This window comes from Prosopis cineraria, unplaced genomic scaffold, assembly GCF_029017545.1.
Source record: "Prosopis cineraria cultivar Desert tree isolate PC_DT_omini unplaced genomic scaffold, ASM2901754v1 PC13, whole genome shotgun sequence".
In the NCBI taxonomy this organism is placed as follows: domain Eukaryota; kingdom Viridiplantae; phylum Streptophyta; class Magnoliopsida; order Fabales; family Fabaceae; genus Prosopis; species Prosopis cineraria.
Window position 1 is genome coordinate 2,865,465 of NW_026555344.1, and position 22,634 is coordinate 2,888,098.

The following is a 22,634-nucleotide window of genomic DNA, read 5'->3' on the forward strand; positions in this document are numbered from 1 at the left end:
GGTCTAAACATATTGATAGTTTTTTGTGAGTTGTTAGTGGTTGAGGACCTTTAATACTTGAAAATGACAATAAATAAGGTTATTGGTAGTGTTTGATGGCTATTAATGGTGGTTAATGGTTCATTAATGATAATGTGAGTTGTTGAGACCTAATAAGCCTAATGGGTATGATTGGGAGTGAGTTTATGACTTTGATGGAAAAAAATATGGAGTGGAATGTTAGAAATTTCTCATAAAGAGGGATATTAATAAATATTCATGTGATATAATTGTAGATTAATCAATTAGCACCATTCAAGTTTGAGAAGAAACTTCAAAAGTTGGTATTTTAATGGGTAAACTTTTAACCTCTCAAAGGTTTAAGGTAACCAGGAAAAAATCTTATTTGTATAGTTGTATGTTAATTATTTGTTTTGTTTTACCAAATCATTTAAAAATTCATTCAAGTGCTTGAGAACTTATTGATGTAAATGTTGCAATGTAATATATTGTGATGTGAATTTCGTATAGGAATGTGGAGAATTAATATGCATGTTTGTACAACTGTGACTGATGTTGATGTTTAAGAACATGTTTTTATGGAAATTATAAATAATAATTTATATGTGTTGTATAGTGGAGAAAATATGGTTATAGATGAAATATGATATGATTATTAGTTGAATTGCATGATATGTGTAATATATGCATAACATGATCATTGGCGAGAGTTTTCTTAAGAAGAGGAGTAGATTGGTGAATCTATGTGGTAATGACAGCTTACCGTTAGAATCGAAAGCTTGCCCTGGAACCAACCGTTAGAATCAGGAGGTAGCCATTATCACATGATTAATTTAGGACTGTCTCACTTATTCTTCAAGGGACTCAAGCCTAACTAGTCTACACTGATTTATAAGGAGGCTAGATTAAGGATACGACACCCCATAGTTATTAGTATTAGGAAAAACCGTGATATACAAGTGAGTGAGTTAATCTTGGCTTGATAGCTCCTCACAAGTGAAAGGCTAGGTTAATATGAGTTACGGACATAGCCACTGACAGCCACCGATTTTATGTCAGAGGTAATATAAGGTTATAAGGTTGGCATTGATCATGCATTTATAGTTCCAGCTATATGGTTGTTATTTTTATGACCCCAAAATGTGTATATTTATGACAATTTAAATGATAAGTGTTGCATGCCCAGTCAGGTGATTGTTATTATTATGGCTGAAGATATATTTGCTATATGTGCATGATATTTGAATTTATTGCCATTTACATTTATTTTTAATTGATATGTAATTGTATAGGCTAGGTTGACCTTGGTTACTGAGTGGTTGTACTCACCCCTTATTCTTTAATATTTTTAAGGCTTAGCTCATCAAATTAAGATTGAAAAAAACAACCTAAGGCCTAGGATTGAGTAGAAATCATTCTCATAGGCCTCTAGTTTTACTTATATGTGTATTATGATGGTTAATTTGCCAACTAGAATTTTATTCCATTATTTTGTCTACTTGCATTATAACTGAAAAATATTTTTTATATTTTGTACCTTGAGCTAGTGGCAATATGGTTGTAAAGTTTGTATAGAGATGAAATATGAGTGCAAGTAGGGTAAAGTATATTTTGATTATTTTGGATGAATATGATTTTATGTAAAAAATTACCTCCACCTTGTGTTTTGTGAATTAAGGGTTGAGGGTTGAATTTATGATATATGTGTGTTAGAATAATTGTAGTGTGTTGCACGAGTCTTAAATAGTCCATTGAGTATAGTCTAAAGGTTGGTATAACTTTTAGCATATGGGTGAGAGTTTGGACACCCTAATTGTGAGTTTTTGTGAAAAAAGAGTAAAATTGGTATTGGGTGTCTAGCTTTTAATAGAAAAATGATTTGATTGTAAAAATTGTGCCAATAGCTAGAGTTAGGAGAAAGCTCTCTACAGACACTAAGATCACCTCAATTAGATGTCGAATGGAGAAATAAGACACATCAGAAGTTCATCTAAGGTGCTGTCATTTGATAGCAAAATTTGCTATTAAACTCGTGCAATACGCCTTAGCATATATTACAGAGGTAACATACTACGGTGCATTTGCAGTTAGCTGCAGCGCATATGCTATTTTCTACACAGTTCACTGTTTGATATTATATGTAAATATTTTGATTCTTTCTTGATTCTTATACTTCCATAAATATTTTAAACTCTAATTTGAGAATATTAAAAGTGTATGGATCATTTTAAATTATGAAAATTTGGTAATCCTTCTTAAGTTTAAACCCTTGATTACCTTGAAATTGATAATTAATTATGTTTAAGTAAGTAGATTTTACACAACGTAAGGCCTACTTAGTAGCCCAAAGTTTCACTTAGGAGTATGGTATTGATTATGAGAAGACTTTTGCACCTATTTCTTGTATGACTTCTATTCGTAGCCTTTTAGCCATTGTTGCTATTAAGCACTAGACTCTTTATTAAATGGATGTTAAAAATGCCTTTCTGAATAGCAAACTAAAGGAAGAAGTATATGAAACCTCAACCCGAATATTAGCATCTGAAAGATAAGGTTTGTCATCCTTGTGGAGCTTTATATAGGCGTAAGCAAGCTCCCTATGCATGGTTTGCTAAATTTAGTAATATTATAAGTCAACTAGGTTTCATATGTAGTCCTCATGACTCAGCTCTGTTTGTTTGCTCTACTACTTATGATATAATTTTGTTGTTATTGTATGTTGATGACATAATTATCACAAGCAGTGATGATACGGGAGTCTAAAAGCTTAAGACATATCTAGGCTAGTAATTTAAAATGAAGGATTTGGGAAGATTGAACGATTTTCTTAGGCTTAAGGTCTACCATGGGAGAGATGGTATATCTCTTTCTCTAGTCAAGTATGCCATTAATTTGATATCCTGAGCTCACCTTTCTAACGATGAGGTTGAAAATACTCTTGTTGAACTGAATGTTCATTATACTTTCACTAATGGAATTTTATTGGATAATCCCACCTGTTACTACCAGCTTGTTGGGCACCTCATCTATCTTACCATGACCCATCCTAACGTTACTTATGCAGTCCACGTTATCATCTAGTTTATGTCAAAGCCTCGAACTACTCATTGTATAGAAACTCTTCAAACCATTCGATACATCAAAAGCACTCTGTATTACGAGCTTCACTCCTTTGCTAACTCCTCTCTTGTACTATAGACTTACTCTGATGCCGATTAGGGCAGTGATCATGATTATTGACGATCTATGATTGATTTTTATATATTCCTTGGCCATTCCCTTATCTCTTAGAGAAGTAAAAAGCAAACGTTAGCCTCTTGCTCTAATGCTGAAATGGAATATCATGCACTAACAGACACGACCACTGAGGTACTTTAGCTCTGTTGCTTACTTGATGGGCTAGGAGCATCTCAAAGCTCCTTTGCAAACATATTGTGATAGTCAAGCTGCAATCAAGATTTCCCACAATGATGTGTTTCATGAACGAACCAAATATGTTAAGATTAATTGTCACTTTACTTGGCAGCTTGTAATTTAGGGCACTATTTGACTTATTCAAATTCAAATCAAACATCAAATGATAGACTTGTTTATGAAGTCCTTTCATCTAGGCTGCTTTCATTTCTTCGTAGACAAACTTAAGTTGCTTTTTGTTAAGCCATCTTAAGTTTGAGAAGGGATGTTATCCAGAATACTCTCCAAATATTTTCTATTATTATTATATATATATTTCAATCATTATTAAAAAATATTACTCAATATAATTATATAATTATTCATCATTATTGTATTGTCTATTTTCTTAGTGTATATAATATACCCTTTAGATCAATAATAGATATAACATTTTTCAATTATTCTTTGGTTTATCTCTCCCTTATCTAATAGCTTTCAACTCCAATAAAATTACCATTGGCATTTTTTTATGGCCACTGAAAATATCATCAAGAAATCAATTTCAAGATCAACTTGTTTCAATGCAGCACATTTATCCCCTTACTAAAGATACAATAACCAAGCAGTAAGCATGGGTGTATCTCCTAAATTCTAATAGAAATTTATATCTACTTTGTCACATTGTAAAAACTAGTCTTTTTGTCCCACTGTACTCAACTCCCGGTTAGTCACTTATAGTATCAATATCATTGGGACTTGCTTAATTAGGATACTTAAATTTAGGTTGAACTTTTCCTTACCATTTTGTTGGATAAAATCAAAAATTACTTTGCCTTGTGGACTTCTTGTTTGCTGGTTAGGATACTTAACTATTAACCGAGAAATTACTTTGCCTTGTGAACTTCTTGTTTACTGGTTAAGATGCTTAGCTCTTAACCGGAAAGCAGCGAGTTTGAATAGGTAAAGGATTGAAACGGAGGGGTATATAATAATAAAAATAAAAAGTACTTCTATTATTTTGTTTTAAATTTGATAATGAAAATAACAGATGTATTCAATTATAATATAGGAGAATTTATTTAATCTTAAAATGAAAAATATACCATTCGTCATTTTAATTTAAAATATGTGTTTAAGTCTCTATTTTTTTTTCAAAGATAACGAATCATTTAGGATTTATAGCTTGACCTTGTCCACCCCCTTTTTATGATGCAGTGGACTTCAAATCATTTATTTAATTAATATTCATGTATCTATGTACAACATAAAAAATTATAATAGTTAATAATATAATACGATTATAAGGACCAGTAGAATTTACAATTTAATGCAGAGAGCCTTCCAATTCTATATTCTTGTCCAATCTAAATAATTACCGCTAACAACACCACATTAATAAATATATAAAAAAAATACACTCATAAATATTGAATAGTACATGTTTTTTTCTTTTGACTGCGTTAAAAAAATTATACAAAAAAGATTAAATCTTTAAACTCTCTACCTACATCCCAACGCACCATGATCAATCTACAAAGTTATGTCGATTAAAACAACCGTAATAAAAATAATTTGCTGGTAACCATTAGCACAGCCATAAATAATGTTGGCAAAAAAAATAGCCATCATAAAAATAATATTCTAATAACCCTTAAATTTAGGGAAAATGACGCCTAGATTCCCCACAACAAATGTAACCACCGGCAAGTCCGACCAAATGGTGAAATTCTCTTACAGTCCTTAGGTCTTTATGTGTGAATAAATTTGCAAGCAAAATGACCCATTTGTTTTGACTAAATTTTTGCCACAATCACCTTCCCCATTTCCACCATTCTTTCCCTTCCCTCCATCAAAGATGAGGGCAAAATTGTGGGTTCATTTCAAAGCGGTGGAGAAAGCATGAAAGAGCAGGAACACAATGTGGGTTCAAGCATTTCAATTTTTAGAAGCGAAGAACGAGATCCCTATTGGATTGGGGCAGTGTGGCAAAAAAAAATTAAAATTAAAATCTAAAAATCCCAATCACGATAGCGAACCGATCAAATTTGTTTAAGTTAAAGTAGACAGAATAAGTACCTTTTAAATGTCAAACTTCTCAAGCTTCCCTCAAGCGTTTGGACCTCAAGAGCTGACAATACAGATTAGTTTCCTCTATCAATATCCACACGAATAACTTGCCAATATGAACAACATGCTAGCACTCCTAGTAACTAACGTCCATCCGTCTGTGCAGAAGCCTTGGAAGATCTGATCTTGTGGCCTCAGTCAGATGTTCCTTTTCTTTTCTTTAGGCTATGTTCGTGGCTTTCAAAATATTTTGCCATTGAGAGTCTGTCTCTCTTAGGAAGCTCATCCCTCTCTATACTATATAGATTAGGGTTTTTGTCTTCCCTTATGAATTTTAAAAAATAATCACAATTATTTTGAAAATCATATCTTATCAATTAATTCTTAATTAATTTATATTAAAATAAATTTAATTTAATATTGAGTATGTCCAACAGTTCAATTCAAACTATTTATTTTAATTTAAAAGAAGAGCCAACGAAATAAGATTTAATTTATCTCATAAATTAAATCTATGATATCATATCTTATTTAAATTTATCTCATAAATTTAAATTATAAAACTGATATAATATCTTCTCATATTATGTTAGTTGTTTAATTTAATTTATCATACAAAACTAAACTTAAAACTAACACAATAATATAATATAATATATGTCAGACACTCACACAAATATATACTCCCTCTGTTTAAAAATGTAAAATATTTTTTGAGGAGTTAGATGTTAAAAAATATGAGACATTTTTAGTCTTTCGAAGTATAATCATTACCTTTTTTTTCAAAAGTATCCCTATTGATGGTGACTTTATATTTATTATAGGGTAGTTAATAGGGGTAAATATGAAAAGATAAGATTAGTTTGAAAGTAGGTAAGAATTTTATTGGGGGTGAGATTCGGTTAAAAATACCTTACATTTTTTAACAGAGGGAGTATATTTTTTAAATATATATATATAATATTATATTTTGAATTTTATATTTCATAGACATATATATAAATATGTTTATATATAGATAAGTATTTATCAGATAAATATTCAAATACATACATACATACATAAATATATAATTTATTCACCCTAGACAAAACATTACATTCATTAAATCTAGACATATTTTAGATTTAATGAACTTGAACATTGTAGCTGGAGTTAGGTTGTTCTTGTGTGTGACCCTGCAAGCCCATATAAAATTAGTAGTAAACCAATAATGCTACTAGCTCATAAGTCACAAGTGGTTTCTAGCAAAACATTGCAACTACCTAATTTACATAAAGATCGATAATCCAATGTAACCTATTATATAATCATGTCATATCCCTTTTATCAAGCAATATTTTAGTCAAGTGTGAGATATAGAGTTATCATTCTTCTTTAGCTGACGATTACTTTCTTGATCTATAAGTGAACTGACTATAGTAATGAAAAAAACCCTTTCTATTATAGTACGACCATACATTTTCTCAGTCTTACTTATCGAGAAGCCTAATAATATCTTTTAATTAATGTGAGGGATAAATTTTATCTTAACCACTCATATTTCTCTGCATGAATATCATTAAATTTAATCATAACTTTTATGATCACTTGATTAAATGTGACTTTTAACTAGGTCAAAGTTCAGCTATCATCATGTAGGAATCCATAATAATCTCAGGTCAAAGGGCTTAGTGACATACTTATATATAGAGCTGGAAATACAGGCGGCCTCGGCTCTTAAGGGCCTGAGTCCTAAAGCCTGGTTCTTCATTTTGAGCCTCATTTCTCAAACCTGACCTTTATGTGAAGGGCTTAGGGCCAAGCCAGCAAGCCCTTTTTCAAAAAATAACAAAATTAAAATTAAATTAAATATTATAAATTAATTAAAATATTTTAAAATTAAAAAAAAATTAAAATTCTTATAATTTTTTAGAAATTAAATAACATATTTAGAAGTCTAGTAATAAAATTTAAATTTTGGTTAAAAAATATTTTATTTTTTATAAATACACAAACATAATAATTATGAAAAAATAAAAAATATCATAAATTTTATACTATACATTGATATTTATTAAATTATATTAAATTAATTTTAGAATGAATTAAAATTAATAATAATATAATGCGTGTAGAATCAGGTGAGCAGGTCATTGGCTTCAAACACATGTTCCACCAAAAAAAAAATAACATAACAGGATTTGAAGGGCTGCTTGGGCCCGAGCCCTTTTTTGCAGGACTTATGAGGGCCAAGCCCTCAAGTACAATTACTTTAAAAAAATTATTTTTAAAGCCCGAACCCTGATTTAAATAGGACTTCTAAGCCTGGCTCTTATTCCTGACTCTAGTTATATGTGAAATAAGCTTATGACTTGTACCATGTAACTTTTTCATAATGGGTTGGTCCAGCATCTTGTATCATTTCAAGTGTCAATGACTTTAATTTATATTTTTATAATTAATCAAAATCAAACTAATGATCGATCAGAGACATTTAAGACAATCATTATAGTTTATTCAATAATATAGTCATCATGATGAATATGCAATTAATATAGTAATAAAAAAATTCATTAAATAATGTTCATAGTGTAATAATTGATCTTAGAATATAATTTTCAACATAAACATTATAGCCCAAGAGGAGCACATGCGTGCTAGGTTCATTTCTTCCTCTGCTCCATCAAGGGAAGGCATGAGGGAGCGGGCATGATGAGAAGGAAGGAACATGATGAAGAAAAGGACAATGCCCTTGCCATATCCCACACATTGCTCCCCCTCTCTTTATCACATCTCAATGTCAAACTCTCCTGCTCATTGCCTTTTCACTCTTTTCTAAATCTTTCAACAGTCTATATCCCCTCACTCCCTCTATCCCTTACATTCTTTAATTTCATCCTCCATTATCATTACAGCAATCAATCCTGCCCTTGCCGTCGCCATTAATGGAGGGAAGGGAAAGAATGGTGGTGCAAGGAAGACAATCGCGAGAAGAATTCATTCAAGACAAATGGATCATTTTGCTTGCAAACTAATTCACACATAAAATACCTAGACACTACAAAAAAATTTCACCATTTGGTGGGATTTGTTACTAGCTACATTTGTTGTGGGGGAGCTAGGTGTGATTTAAGAGAAAGGATTATTTAAAGAATAAAAACAGAAAACACGGGCAAAGAAGGGCAAAGAAAGGTAATTTCACATTATTCATAAACCATATAACTTCTTATAGCCTGATTCCTCTAATAATTTAGGTGAGAAACAATAATTTTATTTTATCCCCTATAAAAATTATATTTTGATTAATTTGATGATGATTCTCCAATAATTTATTATAAAATATTGAATGTTCAGTGATTAGTAAAATAATAAACATAAAAAATCAGTAATTTAATTTAATTATATATACACCACTGTTAAAATAAACCATATGCACTGAATGTCGGCCCATGTGAGCAGCGTCAAGATGATGTAAAAACTAAAAAGTGTCATTGAAGAATGAGGAGGGCCTGGCATGAATACAAGTTGCGTATTATCATGTATCAGGTGGCCGACGTGTAACAAGTATTAGCATTACATATAATAGCAGCGTCATAAAAAAATTATGAAAGATTATAAAACATTCAAAAAAATAGATTGAATTAAAAGTTATGATAATTCCAAAATCTACTGGCCAGCTGCATTCCAGCAATTTTCCTATGGCGGCTTAGATGTGGTCAATGATATTTGGAATTTATACCTGGGAGAGGAGAACCATAGATAAAGCCTATGGAAAGAACATATTCATGCCGACAAGAAAATTTACCTAAAAAAAAATTATCCAAAAAAAAAAGAAAAAGAAAATTTACAAAAAAAAAGTAAATGATAAAAAAAATTTAATTATCTACAATAAAAAATTCATTTATTTATACAGGTCCAAATGAATCAACTTAAGAATAGTTTTATTTTTTTTCACCTTTGAAAATAATTCCTTTTAGGCCTTTGGAAATATTATAATCTATTTGGCCAGGCTATATGTTCATTCAGTGGGCCTTATTTGTAATTATCCCTTTATACTTTATACATATATTTTTTTATCTTATTTATAAGTTATTTTCAATATTTTTATTAAAATTAAGAAAAATTTTAAACTTCATTAGCTCCATATAAAAATCCAACAAGGTTTTCACCTTATCCTTGGTAAATATACATATTTTAAAACAAAATAATCTGACATTTAATGACCTTTTTAATATTTAATAGGGACAAAAAGGTAAAAAGACATAACATAATCATTAAGGTATAAATAAAATTAAAATAAATAATCTATTTCTCTATCATATAAATTGGACTTGGAGAAGTTTTTTGATAAAATTATTTAGAATTTCATATTCAAAATATACAAAACATAAAATGTAGCCCATGAAGATGAAGGCCCTGTGGAATGTTAGCCCAATTAAAGGATTAGATGTTCGAACAATATCAAATATTTTTAATATTTTAATATGTAATAACTGTTTTTTTTAAAGTGCCTCTAATAAATAAATTATTTTATATTTATTTTAAAATAAAATATTATATTAAATAAAATATATATATATATATAAATAGTATTAGTTTGAGAATAAGTAAATACTTTATTTAGGTGAATTTTAGTTAAAAATACCTTACATTTTTTTATGAAAAGGAATACAAATTTTTTGGTATAATTTATTTTACTTGTTTGTATTATTAAAGTTTTAAATTTAAAGCAAATCTCTCACAAAAAATTTAAATTTAATTTTTCAAAAATTACCCAAATATTTTTTAAAAAATAAATCATATAATTTTTCTTTATTTTTGTAGAAATTACAAGTGTGTGTGTGTATTATTTTTAAAATTTACACTACTTCTCTTGGAGATAGACAATAATTTTTATAAACTTCCCTTAAATTTTACTGCAGTTAAATATGTTTTATTTTTAGTAGTTACTCATTTAATCTTATTTATAAGATACAGAGATAATATTTTTTTTCTTATATTTATTAGGCACATTAATGATTATTGTGTCTATTTTAACTCACCCTTATGTCCTTATTAAATGTTGAGAAGGTTATTAAAAATATTATAATATTTTATTTTTAAAATATGTGTATTTAATAAAAATAAAATTAAAAACTTGTTGAATTTTTATATAAAATTAATAAAGAGGTTTAAGACTTTCTTTGAGTTCAATAAAATGTGTTAAAATTGACTTATAAATATGACTAAATAGAATATTTTTATTTATGCATAATATTCTGAGCAATTAGTTTCTTTCCTGTTTATCAATTCAACACTATCCATTAAACACCAAGGTTAATTAAATTTCCCTTCCAATTTTATCGGAGGTCCTTGAGGGGACAAGCTTAATATATTAATTAAATATGCTCCATGGAGACAAGTTTAATATATTAAGTATTAACTAAGTATAATCGATTTGACTCAAGTTGGGGAAAAACAAAAGACTAAATTAATTAAGGCATAATGCGACTTTGAATACCAAGACGCTTAATCTGGAAGACAATACGTTAGAATAGATATTATAAAGAAGGAGCACTTCTCATGAATTAATGACACCTGTGTTTGCTTTAAGGAGGGAACACCACTAATCAATAACAATACTTGGTGTTTGTTTCATTTTAATTGGTCCATGTCGTTGAGATATCTCGTATCTGTATGAACTAAGAATGCTGAAGACAAAATCTGAAAGAAAACAAATACTTAAGCTATTTTAAATCAAACACATAAAAACATCACCTTAAAAATAAATTAGCATGTGGGACGGATTTCCAATTTGACTGACCAACACAACACGTGGAACAAAAAACGAAAAGAATATCCAACGGTCAACAAAGCAGTAACCATTGAATTGGACCTCATTGCTTCAAGTCAGTCACCATAAAGATCAACACATTTACACTTGTCATGTTTCAACTCGTTGTTAGGGTAAACATAGGCGAGTTTTCTTCAAACTTCACTTAAACAAGTTCCATTTGTATTGTACCTATAAAGCCTAAAGTTGACATGGTACTTTTAAACCATCGCCCATTAGTTTACAGTTAAATAATTTAATAGGATTAGTTAATATAAACACGCCAATCCAGAAGGCTTGTAGATCAGGTTGTAAAGTTTAGACATGGCCTATTTACTAATCGAGTAGGCTAGGATTAATTTAAGCATGGAAGGTTTATAAAGATTAATTTTTGATAAAGATCAATAACATGACGTCAAATATTATTTATTAAAAAAGTCTTTAATAATTTGACTTAAAAATTATGAATTTTTCTTATTTTACTTCATATTGTATCTATTTAAAACGCATATTCTCACCACATGTTATATTTTACTTGTACTTAATTACTATTATTGATTATAGTTAAACATTTCCACTACGTATTAGACAATATAATATAAAAAATGTGTCTATCATGAGTTATTTTCACGGAAAAGATTTTCTTGCAAACATTTGTCATAAATAATCAATGTCACATATTTAGAAACGGTGACGGATGATGCAGAAGTTCTTTACTAGTCTACTAATCAGGTCAACTCTAAATTATGCTAGAATAGAATATAGGCCATCTGACATACTCCTAACCTATTTCCATTTCTAATTATTCTACACAAGTGAAAAGCTTTTCATTTAAATAATTTTTTAAGGAAATCAGCAACATCACCCATACCAATATCAATATCCAACGTAAAAAAGTACAGATAGCAGCACTGCTTATAATTTGTTTTCCTCTTGAACATTTGCTTTTTTTTTTTTTTTTGAATTAGAGAGGCAGCTACTAATGATCTGAAATTATAAGAGGAATGGGACCCACAACCTCCCACTGACCCACTTGAACATTGAGATATTGATCATGTACATTTGTGTTAGACAAATTAGTAGTTCTCCTCCCTCTCTTTGCTGAAACATATCTGTTTATAATTGAAACACCATCTCTTCTTATCAGGTACTTTGAGATGTGATAATGTCAGTTTCTGACTTATTGCACTCTTTATGCATTCAACCTTCACAATACACAACAATTTTTACATTAACAAGGTTTCTCATCTTAATACACTCCTGTATTTACTCTGTCTCAAACTCTCACTCCCAACTTAAGTTACAATCTTGATTTTGCACCATAGAAAACTTGTCAAAATTTTGAAGCTTGAGTTTATGATCTCCCTGGTGCTTTATAATGTTAAGCTTATTGATTTATAGACAGAGAAAAGAGATATGCCTAGGCATGAAAAAGATGGCCATCAATACTGTACAAACCGTATCTGCTATGGCAGCATTTAGCAAAAGCATAAAAATGTATTAATCGAATACTGATTAAACCCTTTGGAGATATCAGTAACTGTATTCACCTGTATTAATCGATTGCACATTAAAAACTTGCTTTTCAGAGGCACCCGTTTCAGAGGTCAATATCACTAATTGAAATGATAAGCCACAGACACTTCCAGATTATAATCTCAACATAATTGGTAATTCACAAAGCAAACGAAGGCAAATTCTCATGAACCAAGTTCCTCACCTTAACCTTCAAAGCCCCACTGATTTTCTGCACATTCTCAGCAATCCCAAGCAGTTGATCTTCCTCCATCTTAGTTGCTGAAGAAACCAAGACAACCTGCGTGCCACAAAGCTCATCATAAATCCTCTCGAATTCTTCCAACACTTGCTTCACAATCCCAATCTTGTTCTTCTTAAGCAGCATCTTCACCAAGACCACCAGATGCCGATGGAACCCCCCCTGCTCCACCAATGCCCTCACCATAGCTGGCTCTTGAAAGTTCACATCTTTCAGAAACCCCATGAGCCTCTGAACATCCCTCTGAACCACGTGAAGAGAATTGCTGCTTTGAGCTATGTCTATGACTGCTGCAGCATACCCAGTAGCAGGTTGGCGATAGACGATTGGATTTTGAGAAGATGGGGTGCGAGAAGAGGAAGAAAAGACCAGAGAAGGAAAACCCTTGTGAGATAAAGGCTTGGTTTTGGAGGTTAAGTTAGGTTTGGAAGAGGAGGAAACATGGGCGTGGGATTGTGGAGGGAGGTTAGGTGATGAACAAGGAGTGGTTTTGAAGTGACAGAAGTCACGATGAGTTGAAGGAAGGGAAGGGATTTTGAGGGTTGAAACAGAGCTTGAGAAAGTATCCATGAGGGGAGGGAGAGAGAGGGGTAGACGATTTTGGGGTTTGGATTGTTGCGGAAGAAGAAATTCATACTCGAGGGGATAAGTTTTGGCCACGAAGTCTGATGTTGGTGGGGGTTTAATTGACAGCAACCATTTTCCGTGAATCGATTTTTGTCTGTTTAACGTGAAATTCAAGATGGAGGCCAGGAGTTTCATCAGTCGCGAGTTCACCTAACTTCATCAATTTTTTTTTTAAATAAAAATAATTTGTATTATTTAATGGACAAAAAATTATCACATCCCTCTAAAATTATCCTTCAATTAAAATTAATTTTTAATTATCTTTAATTTATTTCTATATAATATCTCTCTATTGTATTATTAATAAAAATATTTATTAAATAAAGAATTTAATATTATTGACATTTTATAAAATATCCTATATTTCAAATTTACACTAGCTGACAAAAAATGTGTTATATTTTGAAGTAGGGTAGCGCATAAAAAAAATATATATGTACCCTTATTCATTAGGCTCTTCTCCCCTTTTTCATTAAATAGAAAAAAATTCATAACATAAAAAAATATTAGAAAAATGTAATGTTTCAATTTTTTGCTAACAGTAATTTTTCCATACTAATTCCCTATTAACCTGAGTGAGAATTTTAAAATCAGTTTTTTAATGTTTAAAATTAGAGGGTCTTTTTTTTTTTTTTTTCCTGGTATGTTGCCATCGAGTTGGTGGGTGGATGGTTTTTGTTTTGGGGAAAGAGAGAAGGGGGCCAGGGGAAGACCCGGTCATTGGATAGCTAGTAATTTTGGGCCTGAGTCATACTAAAGTCCAACAAACAAGAAAAGCTTACACCAACCTGAAGGCCCATAATTCTGACCTAAATATAGGCCCATAAATGTTTTGGATTTTCTTTCTTTCTTTGGTTGAGATTCCCCATTGTCCACATCACAGTCCACACTTTCCATTGGCTACGAGGTTGCTCAATAATGAAATTGCAGTGTTAGCTCAATCCTTGACCTTGTAGCTGGTGACTACAACCGGGTAGTCTTAGAAATAAATTATGATCTGCTTAATATTTATACTTAGTTCACAAAATTGATTCAAGTTTATCCAAAGCTCAGCCCAAAAGATCTGACATGTTCAATTTTAAGAACTAGATACATGTTCCATGTACTCTAAAAGATTTAGGAAATGAAATATATTGAATATCCATGGTTTATAAATATTACCAATTGTGTGATTTTTTGATTTTATAAGTGATGTATATGGGAAGCAGTTTCAATTCCTTCATTAAATGTTCTTCCTCACAAATTCTTTGGCTGTAGTAGCTTCCTATTTTTAAGAAGAAGTCAATGGACAGATATATTGGGGAATCTGTGACAATGACTAAGGAAGCTCTGCAGGCCGCAGATGCCTCAACTTTGAGAGCAAGTGAAAGATGTTCGTTACCAGGCTGCGTAAGTTTTCCTTGTTCATCCTTACTATGTGTGTCTAGTTTTATCACTAGCCTTTTCCCAAAAAAAAAAAAAAAAACCTTTACTATGTGTATTTTAATTTTTTTTGGATAAATGTAATGATTTGTTGGAGGATGATGTGATTGCCTGAGAGCCTTTGTGCATCGACGAGCCTCTGTAGAAGTAGCATCAACTTAACCAATAATTTTGAATTTGATATTTGAGTAATCTTTTACTTCACAATCCATGATAAAGGTAACTACTTAAAAATTTAAAAAAATATAGTTAAAATTTTTATTTTTTGAAAAAAATTATATATCTTTTTAATTATATTTTTATTAAATATTACATATATGTGTTTTAAATCTTTTTTAAGGAATAATAATGAAACAAGGGTATAATATTTTATACATATATATATCACCCAATATTATATATTTTAAAAAATAAAATGTCATATATTATAGGCCAAACGAGTTTATTGAGATTTGACTTGACTTGGACTCAATTAATCAAAATTTAATGAAACAACAAATACTGGATGGACGGATGCAAATGCGCATTAAAAGGGTTAAAAAAAAAAAGGAAGAATGATAAAGAAATTTTAAAAAATTTAATTAATTTAAATTTAGTTTCAAGTATCAAATCTAAAAAATTTATAATGTATAACTGTATTATGATAAATTTATAACTTATTTTTTAAATTTTTATATAATTAAAGAATAAAAAAATTATTTTTTTTAATTAAAAATTAAAATATAAGTTACAAATTTATTATAATAAAATTATAAAATTATAAAATTTAGTTAAAAAATTTTAAAATTTGACACTAAATTTAATTTAAATTAATTCATCTTTTTGAGAGACACCTCAATATTCTCCAATCAACTTTTAGATTAAAAAGGAATCTATGAATAGTTCAACGAGTCATGAGATATCTGAATCAATCAATAATAAGATGTCAATCAATTAAGATTCTTTCACTTGAGAGATCTTATTACCCTCGTCCCTAAAAAAAAAAAAAAATGCTATTATTAAATATTAATACTCAAGCCGAAAAATTTCAGTTTTCTCAAATATAAATTAAAACATTTCACTTTTCTATATATTACTTATATCTTTTTTCTAAAAAAAGGTTAGTCTTTTAATTATTATTATTTAAAATAATATTTCGAATTGTTTAAACTAAATACAAAATATCATTCTTTATTAAATTATTTACAATTCATTTGAATCAATGAAATTCGAATTGAGGCCATACTTGTCTAAGTTTAAAAAAAATTAAAATTTATATCCTTTTAGATCACACGTATGAAAAAAAGCTAATAATTATGTTGATTGGTTGCTAAAGTTGGTAATATGAGGCGAATTTGTAAGCTCAACCTATCATCTTACAAAAAAATGTAGGTTGAGTTTAAAAAAATGGGTTCACATATAACTTGAATCCGCAACGGCCTAACCTTGCAAGTTGGCGGGTATTTAAAATAAAAGATAAAGAAATCACATGATCATTCTCTCAACTCTCATCATTATTCAAATTATTAAAATAATTCAAATTACATGCATATTACCTACTACCGTTATTACCTATCACATTTAATTAGCTAAGAAAACTATAAATCCAAGACAAGTTGAGTGCATTGGTGTAGCATGCATCTGACCAAAATTTTTTTCACAATATAATTTGAGTAAAATATTTTTAAATAGGCACAAGCAATATATTTATCTATTTTTGCAATAGTGCTCTTTTGAGTGGTATATAAATCATTTTTAACTTTAGAGTCGTTTAAAATGATTTATATATCAACATTCATATTCTCTTCAATGACTTTTGAATTACGAGTTACTAGGCTATCAAGCTGTAACCAAATTTTAATTTATTTTTTCTTGTATTGTCTTTATTAATAAATTTTTTACTTCAATAAACTTAGAATTCCTCAGCTAACAAAAAAAAAAAAGTTAGCCTGTGAGCATTTTACTCAAATTAATATTAAATTTAATTTCACTTTCTAGACTTTTACATGTTAATTATATTTTCATATTTAATTGTATAATGCTAATAATTAATGATAGATAAAGCTTCTAACATCATAATAAACTTATAATTTAAAAACTAAAAAAACGTATATAAAAAATATTTTGGTATTGAGGGGTTAGTGTGGGTTGGTACTTGGTAAAAATATAACCCGCATAAAATACAAGTTATATCAATCTGCTTTACCAAACTTACAACTAGTTACAAGCTAGTCCTCCAATTGACCCGTATTATCAATTTTATTGGCTGCTGCACTAAATTTCCAATGTCAGTTTGATGTTAAGATTTTTTATGAGCCATCACTTGCATGCAAAAACTTTTGAGAAAATTTCATTAAACCCCTTTTGACCAAATTTATTCTCAATCAATCCATTGAAATTGTAAAATATCAATTTAGTTCTTGTAAGTCTCATTTGGGCTAAATTGAAATCAAGTTTTTGGGAGAAATGACATAAATAATGTAAATCCTCTCGAATAAAAATAACTGATATATAAAAAAAATAAATAAATGATATAGAAACAAATTACAATTTTTATTAATAGTATAACACCACTATGAATAAAAACAAACAAAGTTAGGCACATGAATAACTTATGTAGAGAAAATGAACAACTAACATATAGAAAATGAACAAATGATATAGATAAAATTTGCAATTCTCATCACTATCATAATATCACTATGAATATAAACAAATAAAACTAAATGCATAAATAACTAGTATAGAAAAAATAAATAGTTAATATATGTAAAATTTGTAACTATCATTAACAACATAATACCATCATGGATATAAATAAGTGAAATTAAATGCATAAATAATTCGTATGAGAAAATGAACAAGCATTACATGAAAAATAAATAACTAACACAGGGAATTGGGTTATTTGTATCATTTCTCAAAAAAATTTGATTTCAATTTTGCCCAAATGAAACTCATACGATTTGAAATGATATTTTAGAATTTTAGAGCTTGAATGAAAATAAATTTGGTGGAGGGGTTTAACAAAATTTTCCCAACACTTTTTGTATTAGAACATAACTTAGTTTATCACTCACCTGCAAGGATTTCTCCGTAGTCTTTTATTAAATTTCTTTCTTAAAAAAAAAAAAAAAAAAACTGTGATGGGAGATGACTCATTCAGGCCTTTCGGTCAACGAATGGTTTGCCTTTTGGGTGGGGGGTGGGGGTAGCAGGGACGAAGAAGCTGGATCTTGTTGTGGACGTGGGCCTTCAACAAAGGTACACCAATTCTGTCGGTGCCAAAAACAAAAAAACAAATAAATAAAGCTGTTCTATTGAATTTATTTGATTTAGATGCTCCATATTTAGTCGATAAATATATTCAATAATAAATAATAATATACAAAAAGTGAGTAAATAAATTAACTAATTAACATTTCACATATAAGGTTACGTGTTTTGCCAATTTATTCATTGAGTGCACTATTTATTAGTGTACAGAATGAAAATTCAACTTCAAAGGAAAGGAGTTGACCAGTATTTCTAAGAATGTTTTTTCTTCTTTAATCGAATTTGATGGTCATTTCAATGACCGTGGATAACCCAAATTAATTGAAATCTGATCATCTCTTTAACACGATAGCAGGAGGGCCCATATTCTGTTCATGCTAGAGATGGACTCTTTATTTCCACTTTATTCCTCTTTGAAATTAAGTAAATAGATAGGACATCTGAAACAATTAAAAGTATACTTGAAACTCATCTGGATGTGTTTGATTATCAATTTTTGCCCATGCATATGTAGCAAATTCTCACACCGATGGCAGAATTTGAGTCCACAATCTTTGTATATTATGAATCAAATTTTTAGCAATTAGACTACTTTCATTGGCGGTCAGTGTCCCTTACCCTTACAATTAAATACTCATAATATCATGCCTGGCTCGCTATGTCTTGGAATTTATGACATTCTGTTCTTCATTGAGGCACGGATAGGCAAGGACCGCGTTTTATTGTTGGAGTGGAAGCGGTAAAAATGAAGTTGTTTGAGTCTCTGAACTTATGTTTATGAGGTAATTTTAGCACCATGTCAGATTAAAACAGGTTAAATATCATCATCCCATTCAGAAATCCCATTATTTCTATCTACCACAGCATGATCATGAGTGAAGGACTTTTGTATATATAAAAATAAATATGCAAAAAACAAAAATGTAACTATGTGTAAGGTTGGTATATCCTGTTTACTGGAGTGTTCAAATACACACAGAGACAGAGACAGTTTATGGAAGGAAAAAATTATTTTCATACACAGTTAAATGATTCTGTCCCATTCTCTCTCTCTCTCTCTCCCTCTCTCTCTGGTTTTTTTTTTTTTTGGTAAAAAGGAATATTCATTCAATCAGAATAAAAATTGCAGAAAGGTAATTATATTGTGTCATTCTTTTTTACAATGCATGAATGTACTACAATGGAGGATTCATTTCTTTTTTTTCTGTTTAACTTCTTCTCTCTCTCTCTATTTTTTTGGTGTCATTTTAATGACTGTTTGAATCAATTTTTGAAGCCTTAGTGAACCTCTTTACAATAACACGGGCTTTCAGCTTGGAAACCAGAAACGGCTAAGAAGACGCAGACAACATTATACCTAAGGAACATAGTTAATAAATCCTGGTCACCATCATGAGTTGTTTCAACATCCCTTTTGCTTCAATGATGCAATCGGTAGAAAAAATCCATTTGAAACAGACGAATCAATGATAATAGTAGCATTAAAAAAAAAAAAAAGAGGGACGAGTGAGATTGAGAACTTTAAAAAAAGAAAAGCAATGAACCCATGGATTACGGCAGAAATTGGGAACGAACTGATGTGAACTATATAGACAATTTCCAAATCTTCCACCACCCAATGACGTAATTTCAAATCCCATTAAGGAATTAACTTTAAGCAAACCATCATATGTCATTTCATAAAGAGATTACATTATACTTTATACTGCCAAATTAGATTATACTGCTTTTGTTTTTAAAAATTATAATAGACTTGTCCTTAATTTACTTTTCACATAGACAATAATTTTTATATAACGTGCACAATGTCATCTACTAATTTATGAAGAAGTGTTGGGAATATTTTATATTCGTATTAAATACACATCTACTTCAGGCATTTTGGTGTAATAAATGGCAATGTTGATGCAAGTGATGTTCATAGTAAATGATAATGTGCGTATCAGTGGGAATGGAGCCCTGCATGCCATGCCTCAACTAAAATATCCTCAGAGTACAATAATTCCCCGATAATAGTGACAAAATAATCTGTCTGTGTTGTAATGCATGGTACCCATAATTTGGTAAAGCAATAAAAGTGAGACGAGGACTGTGACGCATTTCCTTGCCTATTTCTTTTGCCACCAGTAACTCAACATTCAGTCTGGCTTCTCTGTCTCCCAACATCTCGTCTTTTTCCCAACTTCTTCCCTCTTCCCCTCCACTAGCTCCCAACTGACCCCCTCACCGCCAAAATCCTTCTTGGACCAAACTTGTGTCTTTCTGCAGGGAAAGAGATTAAGCTGAGACCAAGATTTGAGCCTCTAGTTCGTCCGAGGAAAGGAAAAGCAGAGGCTCTTTGTTTTCCATTTTCTTCGCCATCAAATTTTTTGCTGGTTTCAGGAAGAGGAAGATGAATCAGGAAATGAATGGGGTTGATGTCGAAAGGTTTCAAGAGAATGGGCATGAGAAAATAGATTACGTGTTTAAGGTGGTAGTGATAGGGGACTCTGCTGTGGGCAAGACCCAAATTCTCTCAAGGTTTGCAAAGAATGAGTTCTGCTTTGACTCAAAGTCCACCATTGGTGTGGAGTTTCAGACTAGGACTGCCACCATCAATGGCAAAGTCATCAAAGCTCAGATCTGGGACACTGCAGGCCAGGAAAGGTTCAACTCTCTTCTCTCTCAATCTCTCTTGACCCTGAGTTTTCCATATAGTACCAACTAGATTATTATTATTATTATTATTATTATTATTATAATCAAACAATTTATACCAAATTGACCTTGGATTTTTAGAGGCCATTCTATCAAAATCATACATGCTGTGAACTCAACTCCTAGTATTTGAATTTTGAAATTTTCCTTCCCCAGGGCTACATTGTAACAGTACCAAGTAGACGATTATTGTATTAAAGCAATGTAATGCCAGGTTGGCCTTAGACATCCTAGGCATTTTATCAAGCACAAGTTGTTGATAGATTAGTATTGAAATCTCCCTTCCCCATACTTACTTTGGCTTTCTACCAGCCCCCAATAAGAACTCTGTACATCCCTGCAAGAGATTTATCCACACAGATCATGCCCAGTTCTGGAAACCACATTTGACAAGCTATACAGATAAACTACTATGGAAAACTTCAGCTGAGTAGGTAGGATCTCGTATCAAATGTAATTGCAAATTTTCCTGGTGATAATATTAATAGGTACAGGGCAGTGACAAGTGCATACTACAGAGGAGCATTAGGGGCAATGCTGGTGTACGACATAACCAAACGGCAGTCGTTTGATCACGTAGCGAGGTGGGTAGAGGAGTTACGAGCACACGCGGATAACTCCATAGCGATAATGCTAACAGGGAACAAAGCTGACCTGGTGGATCTGAGGGCGGTGTCGATGGAGGACGCGGTGGAGTTCGCGGAGGATCAGGGCCTCTTCTTCTCGGAAACTTCGGCTCTCAGTGGGGAGAACGTAGAATCTGCGTTCTTCAAATTGCTGGAAGAGATCCACAGGGTTGTGTCCAAGAAAGCACTGGAATGTACAAATGGGAACGCCAATCATGGTGATCATTGTGCAGCCACGCTTAAAGGATCCAGGATTGATGTGATCTCGGGTCCTGAATTGGAAATTAGCGAGATGAAGAAGTTATCTTCCTGTTCCTGTTGATGGGCAGTGAAGAACTTTATATGTATTTTTCCCCCTCGAAATTCGGCTGTGTGGCTATCAACCTCGTGAGTGTACTCTACTTTTCATCTGAGGCATTGCTCTCCATACTCACAATTTAAGAGCACTTGCTCTCTTAAGCAAATATGACATTAGTTCGAGACAGAAATAGAGTTAATTAATGAATATTCAATCATTCAATCTCTGATTAACGAACAACTATATTGTCTACAATGAAGCAAATTTGCACGGCTCGGATTGCTGGTGAAATACTTAAAATGTTCCTACGAAAAGAAGCCGAGGGAGTATAACTTTTGCGTTAGATTCATTTTCGATACACTGCCTTTCTCCCAAACCCTGAACACAGACAAGTATATCATAATTTCAATCACAGCCTTTTTTTGATAGAAGGAGATATATCAATCGAAAAGATATGGTCCACATGGCCATGAATCATTAGGAAAATGACCACGAGTGAAAATTGAGATGAAAATACAAGAAAAATAACAGTCATAAAAGAAAATATCTTGTTCAACTGGGTTGCGAGGGAAGCTCTTGTTAAAATTGGTAGGATTGAAAGGCTTCTTTTCTTGACATGGGATGAAAAGGTTAACGAGAGTCATAATTCTTTTATAAAAATCCATGTCATTTTGA

At 31.0% G+C, this 22,634-nt stretch overlaps 2 protein-coding genes across 6 annotated transcripts; one reads left to right on the top strand and one right to left on the bottom strand.

Annotated features, from left to right (window-relative positions):
• Window positions 1-8,969: 8,969 nt before the first annotated feature.
• LOC129290529 (ATP synthase delta chain, chloroplastic) lies at window positions 8,970-13,697 on the bottom strand. 5 transcript variants are annotated; one of them, XM_054927318.1, is made up of 2 exons: window positions 12,978-13,695; window positions 8,970-9,250 (listed from the first exon to the last, which is right to left on the bottom strand). In XM_054927318.1, exons 1-2 carry the CDS (start codon window positions 13,602-13,604, stop codon window positions 9,212-9,214), a joined length of 666 nt encoding a protein of 221 aa, XP_054783293.1. In that variant the 5' UTR covers window positions 13,605-13,695; the 3' UTR covers window positions 8,970-9,211. The 5 variants fall into 5 exon arrangements, with proteins under 5 accessions (XP_054783293.1, XP_054783295.1, XP_054783294.1 ...); XM_054927320.1 differs by having other exon boundaries at window positions 8,973-9,184; window positions 12,978-13,693; XM_054927319.1 differs by lacking the exon at window positions 8,970-9,250 and adding an exon at window positions 10,982-11,117 and having other exon boundaries at window positions 12,978-13,694.
• Window positions 13,698-20,463: 6,766 nt separating this feature from the next.
• LOC129291188 (ras-related protein RABA3) lies at window positions 20,464-22,176 on the top strand. Its single transcript, XM_054928425.1, has 2 exons — window positions 20,464-20,984; window positions 21,524-22,176. The coding sequence occupies exons 1-2, from the start codon at window positions 20,731-20,733 to the stop codon at window positions 21,981-21,983; spliced, it is 714 nt and encodes a 237-aa protein (XP_054784400.1). The 5' UTR covers window positions 20,464-20,730; the 3' UTR covers window positions 21,984-22,176.
• The last annotated feature ends 458 nt before the right edge of the window (window positions 22,177-22,634 follow it).